The 13746-nt window shown below is 41.2% G+C and overlaps 1 protein-coding gene across 1 annotated transcript; it reads right to left on the minus strand.

The window, feature by feature from the left end:
* Window positions 1–1750: 1750 nt before the first annotated feature.
* On the minus strand, window positions 1751–9201 carry LOC107282523 (zinc finger protein 165-like). The gene is made up of 3 exons (XM_015810312.1): window positions 8350–9201; window positions 7265–7466; window positions 1751–2977 (listed from the first exon to the last, which is right to left on the minus strand). Exons 1-3 carry the CDS (start codon window positions 9199–9201, stop codon window positions 2346–2348), a joined length of 1686 nt encoding a protein of 561 aa, XP_015665798.1. The 3' UTR covers window positions 1751–2345.
* Window positions 9202–13746: the final 4545 nt, after the last annotated feature.

The following is a 13746-nucleotide window of genomic DNA, read 5'->3' on the forward strand; positions in this document are numbered from 1 at the left end:
CTTCATAAAAGTGGGGCGTCAGCTAACTTTTTTTTACATAAAAATGAACTTACCTTCACATCATCTATATTAAAATCTGCATCATAAAAAAGTGAATTCTGGATCCTATACAGATTGTGGAAATAAAATACATTTGTACATATTTGGGAGTCCTTTTGCATAAATTACCCAAGTGAACAAGTAATTGGAAGAGGATTGTCTATAATCCTGGAGTTCCATCTTTTGATTACTATGAATATGGCCCAAGTATCACTATCCTTTCCTCTCATTTTGATTCTTCTTATCCAATTTAGTTCCAGCTATAAATGCACTATTTTTTTCTTACAAAAATAAAAAAACAGAACTCTAAGAAGCCGAGTTTGAAGTCCCAAATTAAAATAGTTCCTTGTACACCATCATGGACAGAATTTTTTTTTAGGCCACAGAAAAGCAAACCTGGTTCAACATCTTGAGAAAATGTGATTGCCGCACATTTACCGTGAAAAATCTATCATAGCTTTTCCCAACCCGATGAGCTATAATGCCAATTATCCGCAAATAAGGTGCCTACTTTGAAGGGCACCAAGCTCAAGAAGGCTTATAATTTCAAGAAGACAAGGTGGTAACGGTGGGGCTGGGCTTTTGTTTTACGACAAAGAAATGGTCTCAGGGCAAGGAATACAGGTTGTGTTATGTAACTATCTGTCTAGATGATTAGAAGATCTATTACCTTTTCTATTAATTCTATCTGAATATCTCTCGCTGAGCTGTACTAATCTTTGGAGGGCACATGGTGAAAATAAGGCATTATGAGAAAATGGCTCTAGCATAATTAAAAGACAAGTATTGCTTTTGTACTAATAACTAAAAAGCAACTAGCATTTGCCTGGTATAAGTCTTCCATGTCTGGTATTCACTTGCCATTTTTTATGGGTAATAGACAGAACTTGAGAGATCACTGAATGGGGCACTGTACATCTGCAGCAGTCAGAAAGTGAAAGGTTATTTTTAGGCAAGAATTCTTAGGCATTTGGATATTTTTCTCTTCTAACAGATTGATTATGTTCATACAAGATGCTTAACCTGGCTCTTGAATTAACCCATTATCTGGGTTTACACAATGCACTGGAACTAATCAAATGAGTCGGATCCACACAACACGTAAGCCACTCCCAAAGAGTAACGAACATTAAATGTGTCGAGCAGCGCTATAGCTTGAGCGTTCATTGTCCTGATAAATGTATTATGTCAACGTGGCTACCATAATTAATTACAAGAGATCCTTGGTCAGGATTATGTAATAAAAAGGATTGAACTACATTAGGTGTCTACTGATTCCCTCTAGCAAAGGACTCTCTAACTTCTTCTACCACCACTTCCCATGACCCAACGTGAACAGCATTAAAATCTTAGCAGCGGTTTCCTCTTGAAGTACCCAAGAATATACTTTTGAGATATTCTTTGCTGAATGTGAGGAAAGAGTGTTTTGCCAGTGTTGTCCCTCACAAAGAAGAAAGAGGCTGTGTGCAATAGATCGATAGGATTACTGGCAATGTAAAGTACCAGATAGGAGACGTGCATCAATCCCCTTATATAGTCATGGCCAGCCCTTAGAGTTGGCCATAATAAAGTTCACCTAACCTGCAGGCCAACCTACTGAAATCATACCGAGTCCTGTTATACAAATTTCCACGTCACTACAAATTTAGGTTGACAATTTTCCCATTTATCAAAGTTGTAATTTCAAAAAAAAAAAAAAAAGGCAAAATACTTCACAGCAGCTTCCCCAAGAGGAGATCTCCATCATTTTAAAAGATTTCAACCCTCTGCCAATACAGACTGGTCATTTTCTCAAAAAAATACATTGTTTTTGCTTCACAACAAAGAAATGGTCTCAGGGCAAGGAATACAAGTTGTTATGTAACAATAAATCTGTCTAGACGACTAGAAGATCTATTATCTTTTCTATTAAAAGAGAATGAGGAAGGAAAAGGAGATAGAGAAAGAAAAAAGACATCCAACTGGTGCCACCACAATATTAGTGGTTTAGTATTGTCCAGGAAGTCAGCTTAGTAAGGCTCAGCACCTTTTTAAAGTAATCAGTTCCGTTCTACTGTGACTCTCTAGGTAGAACACAAATTGGTATTGGGAAACTGCCACCTTGCCTATCCCACTGCAGATAGACTGGATTCTTTCTAATTAAGCCATATCAACAGGTAAATCTCTGCAGATACTGAACCGAAAGTTCATCGGTCATCTGGCTCATTATGACACTAAGCTAAGTGGTGGTCTGGTTCCATGCTTTGGCCCTTAGTGAGCTTTCAATGCTGGGAAACAAGTTTTCTTTCCTTCTGGGAAGATCTTGGCTAAGTAGTGTGGGTTCTCCGATGTCGAACCAGGTGCGAATTCTGACCAAACTTCTTCCCGCAGTCAGGACACTTGTACGGTCTCTCTCCTGTATGGGTGATCTGGTGTCGGATGAGATCAGAACTCCAGCGAAACTTCTTCCCACATTGGCTGCACCCATACGGACGGTCTCTGGCATGGGACACTCGATGCCTGGTCAACTCTGAGCTCTGGTAAAAGCTTCGGCTGCACTGAGCACATCGGAAAGGTCTCTCTGAGGCATGGGTCCTCTGATGACGAGTCAGCTGGGAAGTGTGACCAAAACGTTTGCCACACTGAGGGCACTGGTGAGGCTTCTCCCCAGTATGGATCCTTAGGTGAGTGAGCAGATGTGAGTTACGGCTAAATGTTTTCCCGCATTCTGAACACTGGTGAAGGGACTTTCCTGCTGGGTGAGAGCCTCCAAGAGAGTTGAGATGTGCAACTGGATTCTCTCTTGTGTCTCCAAATCTCACATCACATTGTTGACTCATCCGTTCACCACAATTCTCACCCAACATTTTCTCCCGGGAATTCCCAGGGAGCAATCCCATTTCCATCATGCCTCCAGGCAAAGAGTGGTTCTCTCGGATTCCATTGGCCAGTAGAGAGCCTGTCAAGAAAGAAAAAGAAAAGTCTTTCATGATGGGCAGATGAGGCTGACAACATGCAGCTACCACGTTTCCCCAATAGTAAACCCTATCCCAAAAATAAGCCCTAGTTTTGGGGCAAGGCACACACCTAAAAAGCAAACTAGGGCGGGGGTGTGGACCTGCCCCATGCGCCCCGCACCTACTTACTTTGCACCCAGGTCTCTCCTCGTCGGCCCACTTCTTCTGCGTTGTCTTCTGCAGCCAGGCCTGCATTTCTCAGTCACAGGCCTTTCTAGAAGACCACTGCAGCTGAGAACCGAGCTATGGATTAAATCCACAGCTTGGCACTTGGCTGTACAGGCCTTCCGGAAAAGCCTGACTTTATCATAGATCTTGGACATTTTTCTCCTTTACAATATCAAACCATTGGATGTTGCCTACTATCCTTCTCAGTCTAATAAAGTCTTCTCTCATGAAGTCTAATATTGAGGTGTGGCTGAAGTTTCTCATCATCAATTATCTGAAATTCCAGGACAGCATGGTCACTGCCTCCCAGTGTCCCAGTTACTTTTTCTTCCTCAGCCATTTCCTCTCTTTGGTGGCCACTTTTGACATTCATCCATAACAACTTATTTAATTCTATGATATCTCTGGTTTCCTATCACTGAGATTCGGGACTTCAAAGTGCCTAATATTGTCTTTGAAAATGGTAGGCTTATGTTTAAGATCTTATTTGGAAAACTGACTACCTTTGTTCTTCCACGTTAGCTTGAACTGCATCTGTCACATCTTTGTTCTTTTAACTGAGCTCTTCCATCTCTTTATATAAAAATATATAGTCAATTTAATTTCTGTATGTTCCATCTGGTAATGTCTGTATACATAGGCATAGTTTTGGTTGTCTGTCAGACTAATAGCTGATCAAAAATAAGTTGGCATAGGATAAAGAAAGCCATGGTGGCGTAGTGGTTAGAATGCAGTACTGCAGGCTACTTCTCCTGACTGCCGGCTATCTGCAGTTCGACAGTTCAATTCTCACCAGCTCAAGGTTGACTCAACCTTCCATCCTTCTGAGGTTGGTAAAATGATTGTTGGGGGCAATCTGCTGACTTTGTAAACCGCTTAGAGAGGGGTGTAAAGCACTGTGAAGCAGTATATGAGTCTAAGTGTTATTCCTATAAAGATCTATTTTATGCCAGAGCATCCATACAGAGTACCAATAGAAGTAAACAATTTTTAAAATTATTTCCACAGATTAATTTTTAGTTCTTGGGTGAAGATTCTTTAATTATAAAGAATAATTATTGGCCACATAAGAGCAATTATATTGCTCTTACATAATTATTGGCCATACAAGAGCAATGATTGTTGGGTTTGGAAAAGCAAGAGTAGAGGATAAATATACAAAAAGAGCAGCTAACTATAGGCAGAAATAGTTGAAGTTTGATAGACTGAAAAGAAGAGCTGACTCATTTATGATTGATTTTGCTCAATTCTTCATTTCTCAAATTTTAAACTTGTTCTATTCCATATCCATTGTAATTAGTAAGCTTTGATTCCAAAGAGCAGATTTAGGTGAAACAACTGCATTCCAGTTTGCCTGTAGATTCAGGAATTGGAATCAGATAAATTTACATCATACTGTTAATGAACATCTGTGGAGAGTCTCAGTTATCCAGATCATAGTTGTCTCAAAGGTGCTTTTTGAAAAGACAACTAGACTTTGTTTTTCCTTGAAGACATTTTGCTTCTCATCCAAGAAGCTTCATTGGTTCTGGCAGGATGGTGGGGGCGATGGAAGGATTAGATCTGACAGGATGGGATAGTGGTGGAAGGATTATATTTCTTTGCAGTCCTCTGGTCATTAGCACTCTCTCTGAGAGCCTTTGAGGTCATTTGGGGGTTTATCTGTGCTCTCAGGGTCACCTGTATCAGAGGGCAAATGGGGATGTAATCTTCTGGGAACTACTGAAAGGACTGTGTTGTAGACAGAAGATAGGTGGTGTCATACTCCTTCCCTCTGTTGAGAGAAAGCTGCTCAATGTTAACATAAATAGCCTCTTTTACCCCTCTTTCAAACCAATATGTCCTCTGTATACAGAACGTTCACATTCTGGACTTTTGCCCCCACCATTTTGCTAGAACCGATTAAGCTTCTTGAATGAGAAGCAAAATGTCTTCTTCTTCCTCCTCAAGGGAAAAATAGTCCAGTTGCCTTTTGAAAAAGCACCTTTGAGACTATTAATGAACATTTCTCTACTGTCCCTAGTTCAGATTAAAAAAAAAAGGCTCAGGCAGATAATTGCAGGAGCAACAGTTGGACCAAATTAAAAGTTCTGGAAATGGGAATCACTGGAGTTTAACACATAATATCTAGAAGCAGCCAGATCAGGCTATATTAATGGAACGTCCTTCATCTATCTAATCCTACAATCACTTTAGTTAGGCTGAATAATATATTACTGTTCTAAGTTCTATTTCAAATCTATCCTCTATACTCAGTCCATGGAGCTCCTGTGAAAAGCGTAATCAACATATATCCTCCATTTATTTGGGAATAGAAAGAAGTTCAACTCATCTGAAATGCATCAAATGGAGGAAGACAGACTTCAACTGTAAGATGCATTTTTCTCACTGAATTCTCAAATGCAATACACACAAATGAGATAGGATTTAGATACAAAATCATTTAATTTTTGTAGTGGTATAGCAATTAAAGGCACTGGGCTAGAAACTGGAGACTGCAAGTTCTAGTCTTGCTTTAGGCTGTCTGGGCCCGGCTTTCTCTCTTAGCTTAGAAAGCAGGCAATGGCAAACCACTTCTAAAAAATCTTGACAGGAAAACTGTAGGGACTCATCTAGACTTTTGCCAGAAGTCATGATTGACTCAAAGGGACAAAAAGAAAAGGTGCTACATTACTAGAAGAAATTGAATTTTAACATTTTCTTTTTCCATCTTCAGCTCTTTTTCTTTTCAAACATCTTGGTAGAGTATACCTTGTTTAGCTGCTCTAATAAATGAAGTAAAAAGTGTTCAGATAGATAAGAGATAGATAAGTTAGATCAGGGCTTTTCAACCTTTTCACCCATTGTACCACTTTTAGGATATGGCAACATTCGAGTACCACCAGTCACCTAGCAAGGTGTCAAAAACTTGATGGCCAAAAAAAAAGAGAGAAAAAAGTGATAAAGTACAGGTAGTCCTCGACTTACAACAGTTCGCTTAGTGACTGTTCGAAGTTACAATGGCACTGAAAAAAGTGCCCCCAAGCCACAGCTGAGCAAGACAGCGCCCGGCGGTGCTCTTCCTCCTGTCCAGGTTTTCATTGTTGTGAGCATTTCTGTTGAGGATTGGCAGTGGGGGTGGAATGGGGGGTGTTTGGTTTTTATTTCCCCCATCTGCTGGGTGGTTGCAGCAGGTTTTGGTCACTTCACATGACCCTGGGACACTGTGACCGTCATAAATATGAATCAGTTGCCAAGCATCTGAATGTAAATCACAAGACCCTGGAGATGCTGCAACATTCCAGCTGATTGATGCTTCTTCTGGGCTCAGCAGAAGCGCCAGGATCAGCGCCCAGCTCCAGCTGGAGCCTGGCGCTGATCCTGGTGCTTCCGCTGAGCCCTGACAGCCCCAAAGAAGCGCTGATCCTGGCGCTTCCGCTGAGCCCTGACAGCCCTGCAGCTCCAGCCATCTCTCGCTCAGGCTTGTGCGTTGCTGCCACCGGTTCAGCTCATTCCCCTCCCCCGCTACCACTTTTCTAGGATGGTCGCGTACCACCTGCCAGGTGCCAATGTACCATAGGTGGTACCCGTACCACTGGTTGAAAAGCCCTGAGTTAGATTATATTCTCTCTTCCGCCTACATCAAACTGCTGTCTGTTAAAAATGTGGAAGGAATTTCTGGGAACTGGAGAAACTCAAATATTTTTTATCATAGTTACTATTAAATAACATGGTTTGCACAGCGCTACCAAATCTTTACTGCAAACATCTGGATGCCCACTAAATGGAAGCAAAGCATTAGAATTCTTAAATGAATATTCATCTTCTCTCATAGCCAATCATTCCATAGATTTATTTTAAAAAACTGAATTTCTTAACTCAACTATCTTTCAGATATTGCTGAACTACAAATTCTTGTTCTAGCTCCAGTGGCTGGAGATAATGGGAATTGGATAATTCCTCATCTGTTACAGACAAAACTTCCCTAAAGAGTTTATCGCTGATTTATTTTTCCTGTAGCAACTGATTCCCTTTAGCAGGAAAAAATTCCTAGAACATCCTGCTTCTTTCTTCCTTCTTACCTGTTTCCTGAAGGCCTTGTGGTTCCTGTTTTGGGATGCAGGGCATCTTGAGAGCAGGGCCTGGGATAGGCTGGTTTAGTGTTATATCGGATGAGGATAGGCACTCGGGATGGGGCAGCAGCGAGGCTGAAGGATCCCACGGTGCTCCAGGTAATATCATTTCCTGTGGGCTTACCTGTTCAACCTTGACCCGCACTGTAACCTAGCAACAAGGACAACAGTGGGTCACTAAGAACTTAGGGAAATCTACCCATTCCACTTATTTGTTTAAGCCTTAAATCTAAAGGAGAATTAATTAGCCATTTAAGCATCCATGGTTGTTGTTTTGCAATTCCCATTCCAAAAACCTTTCAAAAGGATACAGATCTATCTGATAACAAGTCCATCTAGCACCCTAACTCATTGGAGTAGCCAAAAGCCTGGAGTCTTCTGAAGGTTTTGAATTTCAGCATTCATCAGTTTTAACCAACATGGCTAATAACAAGAGACTGTAAGAGCTGCCATCCAAGGCATTTGGAGATGCTGCTTTTGGCTTGTTTCACCAGAGTCCCCCTGCATGCTTGCATATGAAGAGGCCCTTAACAATTGATGACCAGCCATTTCCAGCCTGAATAAATCAGGAAGAAACGTGGTTGACTAAGTGCAGGTTCATTTGCTAATGAGAAAACCTGTCACATGACCCAGTCTTTTCCGCCTTCTTTGTATATAAAACAGGAAAAGGTTTAAAGCCTAATTAAAAAATAATCCATAAACAAATCAACACATTAAAAAAAGATAATGCTGTTGAAATCCTGTGCCAACTCAAAGAACTTTTACCCATGTATCATCCTTCCTCTATTCATGACTGAGCTTTTTCTTGCCAATTTTGCATCATTTAGATTGCAAGTTTGCATTTGGGCAAAGCCTTGGCTATTTTTATATGGAACACTGATGCAATCATTAAAACACTGATTCAAATCTCCTTTGCCTTGTGGGTGGGTGAAGGGGGGGAGAGGTGGAATGAGAAAACATGTTGGCGTGCTAAGGATGTTAAATTTTCATCACAATGTATTTCCTAGAATCAAGAGGATTAAAAATTCCCTTACCTGCTGCTCCCACATCCCTGCCTCTCGCCGTCCCATCTGGTATCCTTCCACCAAGGCTACCGCTTGGGCGCACGTCTCAGGGCCTCGTTCCCACACCCAGCTCTGGATCTCTTGGGGCAAGATGGTCAGGAACTGCTCCAGGATCAGCAGTTCCAGAATCTGCTCCTTTGTGCGGCTCTCAGGCTTCAGCCAACGCCGGCAAAGCTCCCGGAGCCTCCGACAAGCCTCCCGGGGGCCTTCAGAGTCCTGGTAACGGAACTGCCGGAAACGCTGCCGCTGCATTTCCACATTGGCGCCTGCCTCCCCTCGCAGGCCAGAAGATTTGGACTTTCTATGCTCATTCCTGCCACCTCTGGCATCCAAGCCATTATGGGGTGGCTGGGCTTTTCCGAGAGCTGGCATAAGACGGCTCATCCACTCTCCTCTCGGCCACTGGCATGATTCGGCCGCACGCTCAAAGGATGACAGGTAGGCTTCAATGTCATCCACAGGTGCAAGCTCAGGTAGTTGAAGGTTGCCCCAGCCAGGGGCTGGGGGTGGGACAGGCACAGGGGCTGGCATGACATCAGCAGGTGTCCTCAGGCTTTGCACCATCTCCTGGCACTGAACCTCCCAAAGCTGTGGAATTGGGTCGCTCCTCACTTGGGGAGGAGTTGCCCACCTCAACAGATCACTAATGGTGCCTGCCTGGACAACAAGAGGAGTCTTCCCCGGAGCATCCCATTCCCAACCAGCTTCAGGACATGGGGGACCAGGCTCTTCTATTTTCACCCTGGGTGCCATTGTTTCTTCTAATGGGTACAAAAAGTGGAGGCCCAATGCTGGAGGAGGTACTTCCTGTGTGGCAGCCATCTTTTACTCCCGCAAGAAAGGAAGCTCTAGTCCTCCAAGCTTCCTGCAGACAAAAGTAGAACTACCCAGCGAGAGGAGACTGGGCCAATTGAAAGAGAGCTTCAATGCAACGTGCAGTCCCAGGGAGCCAGATAGGTATAAGACACCCAACCGGAAAGGATGGACAATCTTTAAAGGTATCCTATTGCCGGTGATGTGATGATTAAGTAAAAGGGCACCTCCCTGACACAGAAAGGAAAAACACCATTAAGAATTATGCTCAGAAGAAGCAGGTCCATTCTTAAATATTGCTTTCGTAACCATTGTTTGCCCACTACTAATACAGGTTTCACTCCTAGGCAGTGGCAGCTTGGTGCTAATATGCTATCTGAGGGTCAAATGATCACATATGGTTATTTTCCCTGGCAGCCTCAATCAAAGGCCTGGATAGTAATACAAAATGGTCTAGTTTTTGACAAAATGGTAACCTCCAGATGTCCTGGTTTACAACTCAAATGGGCCATGATGGATGGGGACCATGGGAATTAGAGTCTATAAGGCATCAAATAGGGAACCCTGAATTAGGATATATCTGCTCCACAGAAGGGAATTTAAGAATGTTCGTTCTGTCTTCAAAAAGTCCATCATTTCTGGAATTTAGCTTACAATAATATCCAATTAGATATCAGGAAATCATCAGCAGAGAAGGAAGAAATGCATTTCCCCTTCTGTTTTCAGGAGCATATAAATGTTTACTGCTTTGGAAGATTGTATTTCAATATAGAAATCACAACTATTAAGTGGAACCTTTGAGAAGACACAATAGGATAGAGAGCTGTTATTCAGGATGCCAGCCCTCTGATCCATTCCTACCCTCTTCGGGAATACTTTGATTTCCTGGACTAAATGCTTTGTATGGCCCTCCCATTTTTTCCCCACACCTTTGTGGGCTTTTCTGTGAAAAAAAAAAAGAAAATACAGAAAGAAAAAAAAAGTGAATATAATTAGAACTAAAAGGTGGCATCTGAATACCCCATAAAATTCTATAAATGAGGGCTGTTTTGCAATAAATGCATTGTCAAGAAGCAGTTTTAACTACAGGTAGTCCTTGAGTTATGACCATAATTGTTCCTGGCCATTACAGTTGTAAAATGGGTCTTCATCAGTGACCAACCTGATTTTACAATCTTTTTTGCGGCGGTCATAAAACCCATTGTTTGCGGTGAGCTGTTTTCTGCTGGAAAGGAAGTAAACTGCCAGTTTCCTGCAAAAACATGGTAAATCATGGTTATATGACTGAAGTACTCTGCAAATGGCCATAAATGTGGGCCAGTTGCTGAGTGATCAAAATGCAGTCATGTGACAGGGGAATGCATCTTTGGAACTGGGTTGTAAGTAGCTTTTGGGGAGGGGGGTCCCATGTAATTTCAAATAATCACTACGCGATCAGCCATAAATTGAGGACTACTGTACCTGCATCAAAGTTCTTCCAAGTCATCCTAATAACTTCATCTGTTCCTTCTACATATTATATGGAGTCTTCCTAAGTCTGCTTGAGCTACCATTTTTCAATCATTGGTGCTCTTTTTCCTACATAAGATTTCCTACGTCAGCATTCATAGCTAACTTTCAGAAACAGGGAATAAAAATAATTTCCTCCTTCAGAAATATGTCTAATCTCTGCTTAATGTCACCTCACTTATGTGACAGGCTACAACTGTTTAAATTTCTTCAGCTTTAAAGGTAGAGGTTCCCAGCTTAGTTCTACATCTGGTATCCCTTCTATCACATCCTGCAGTGAATCTCAAAAGAGAAGAGAATTACTTACGCTAATTATAAACTGGAACTACAATTTAACATCCACTGATTTGGGAGTAAGTCTTACTGAATGATTTAGGGCAGTATTTCTCAATCTTGGCAGCTTAACAATATGTGGACATCAACTGCAAGAATTCCCTGGCCAGCCATACCAGCCAATCCCATTGTGGCTGGGGAATTCTGGGAGTTGAAGTCCATACATCTTCAAGTTACTAAGGTTGGGAAACACTGATTTAGAGCTTTTAGCCCTCTCTAACTCATAGGGTTGACACGGGAAAAATAGATGGATGCTACCTTAAATTCATCAGTGAAAAATGGGTTATAAATCTTATCAATACATCTTATCAATAAATCTTATTAATACATCTGATAATTTCTAATAAGAATGAAACTAGTCATGGAATGCCTACTTATGATCAATATAATTGTAGAATATACTATGGTTTGATCATTTATGAAATCATTAGGCATCTCCTAAAATTCATACATTGCCTTGTATAAAGTTAGTTTAGCATTTTATTCTAACCAAGACCAGCAGTGATGTAGCTTCTTCCTTGTGGAAAAAAATAATCCTGAGCATCTTCCTTTAAAAAATTAAGATCATCTGAAGGATGTCTCTCTACCTGAGAGTTTGAAGTCACTGCATAATGTGACCTGATATAAAACAGCCTTCCAACATTCATTTCTTTGGATAAGGACTGCAATCCAGTAATAGTACACCAGGATTCCTGCTACAATCCTTAACAATCCTATGAAAGACAGCATGTGGGGAAATTCTTCTTTAGGTAGCAAAGAACTTTTCCTACCTTTCATTCAATCAGGATTATAGACTTAAGAACTTGATTTGACTTAAGTGGAAACTCTTTCTCCCTCCCAAGAACTAAAAGTGTACAAAACCATACAAATAATTTCCAAAGGTCTTGGAGAAAAATGAAACGTAACTCAGAATTTTACACTTGGAATGAGGAATCATTTTCTTACTGCTCTTAAACAATCTGGAATCTGAAATTCTTAAGCCATCTGCAGGATGCAAAATAGCTACCAACAAATCTAACCCCTCCCTCGTGCTCACTCCTGGAACAGAACGAGGCAGACAAATTATTTGATAAATCATTTTCTGTATTATTGCTTCTGGTATTTATTCATCCATTAATTTTATCGGCAAGATTGTAGCATCATGATCTGCCCTATAGCAGTGTTTTTCAACTTTGGCCACTTGAAGATGTGTGGACTTTAACTCCCAGAATTCCCCAGCTAGAAGACAGACTCAAATTCTAGGACTTGTAGTCCACAAATCTCCAAGTGGCCAAAGTTAAGAAACACTGTCCTACAGGGTTACAACAAATCAAAATTCACAATTTTGGACTAGATGGATAATAGCATGTAAATCTAGATTTTAGTAAGCCACACTGACTATATTTGCATAACACACCCTTTGGGGATTCATACAATGCATTGAACCATCAACTTGGTTGGGTTGGGTTTACATAACAAACTGTACTTCCAAACCCCTGAGTATAACTAGCTAAAGTTGATATAATGTACAAAAGCATCCACTATATCTATAATTGACTTCACTAAGCATATCATGTGAATTTAGCCATTACAGTTAGGCTACTCAACTGTTCCATTAGGGTAAAATGATGGTTAAGATAAAGCAGAGACGCTTTTTGCAAAATAAGTGGCTGTACATTTTTTATACTAAGTAAATGTAAAATCATGCCCTTTTCAGTTAATGTGTGTCAGCTACAGTCTGATATGTCATTTGAATCTGTAGTCTCCAGTAACTACCATTGTTTCCACCTGCCATAGAAACAGGCTGATGGAATGACTGCAAAGCAGAGTTGTTCTGACAGCAGCATCTTTACTTCTCCGGCTTCTTTTCAATCTCTGTGAACATGCAGGGAATTAATTGGGCTCAGGAGGGAGGTGGGCGAAGATCCAGCCATCCCCCACTCTGTGCCTCCAACTGCAAAGCCATTAGGCATTATTATTTCATTTTTAAAAAAACTCAAGGAAAATGCATAAGTGGCTTATATATCTGGTGTGAGATTATTTGCTGCAGGAGTGGTTAATTTGATTACCTTTGCATCGATCAGGATCTTAGTTCCCCAATCATGCTTCAGGGTGACTTAAACTCAGCACATCATACAGGAATAGACTTATCTAGTATACTGTAAGGAAGACTCTAGAAAGGAGACCTTTATTTCATACCTTGCTTGTATTCATTTAGATCAAGTAATATATGAAAAAACTTTGCTACCTTTTTTCAGCACCTAATGATATACAGATTTTAGCTATCTGTTCCCAATCTGATATCTCCCCAGGTGTTAAACAATTCCTAGAATCCAAAGCCAGCAGAGCCATTGCTGAAAGGATTTATTTAAGCACATGGCTTTCATTGTTCCTGTGATTTATATACACTGGCCACACATAAAGATTTGGCAAGTTAATCCCACACTAAATGCCAGACTTTTTCTCTGGCCAACTCAAATTGAACAGAGAAGAGCAACAAAGATGATTAGGGGACTGGAGGCTAAAACATATACGGAACGGTTGCTGGAACTGGGTATGTCTAGTTTAACGAAGAGAAGGACGAGGGGGGACATGATAGCAGTGTTCCAATATCTCAGGGGCTGCCACAAAGAAGAGGGAGTCAAGCTATTCTCCAAGGCGCCTGAAGGCAGGACGAGAAGCAATGGGTGGAAACTGATCAAGGAGAGAAGCAACCTAGAACTAAGGAGAAAC

Source organism: Protobothrops mucrosquamatus, unplaced genomic scaffold (genome assembly GCF_001527695.2).
Source record: "Protobothrops mucrosquamatus isolate PMUCROS unplaced genomic scaffold, P.Mucros_1.0 scaffold8, whole genome shotgun sequence".
In the NCBI taxonomy this organism is placed as follows: domain Eukaryota; kingdom Metazoa; phylum Chordata; class Lepidosauria; order Squamata; family Viperidae; genus Protobothrops; species Protobothrops mucrosquamatus.

What these genes read in the sequence shown, in the direction of transcription:
- LOC107282523 (XM_015810312.1), bottom strand. Translation starts at nt 9,201, where the DNA reads ATGGCTGCCACACAGGAAGTACCTCCTCCAGCATTGGGCCTCCACTTT. An exon ending in CAGGGATGTGGGAGCAGCAG is followed by an intron (nt 7,467 to 8,349) that starts GTAAGGGAATTT and finishes CCTTGTTGCTAG; the next exon opens with GTTACAGTGCGGGTCAAGGT. An exon ending in ACAAGGCCTTCAGGAAACAG is followed by an intron (nt 2,978 to 7,264) that starts GTAAGAAGGAAG and finishes CTTTCTTGACAG; the next exon opens with GCTCTCTACTGGCCAATGGA.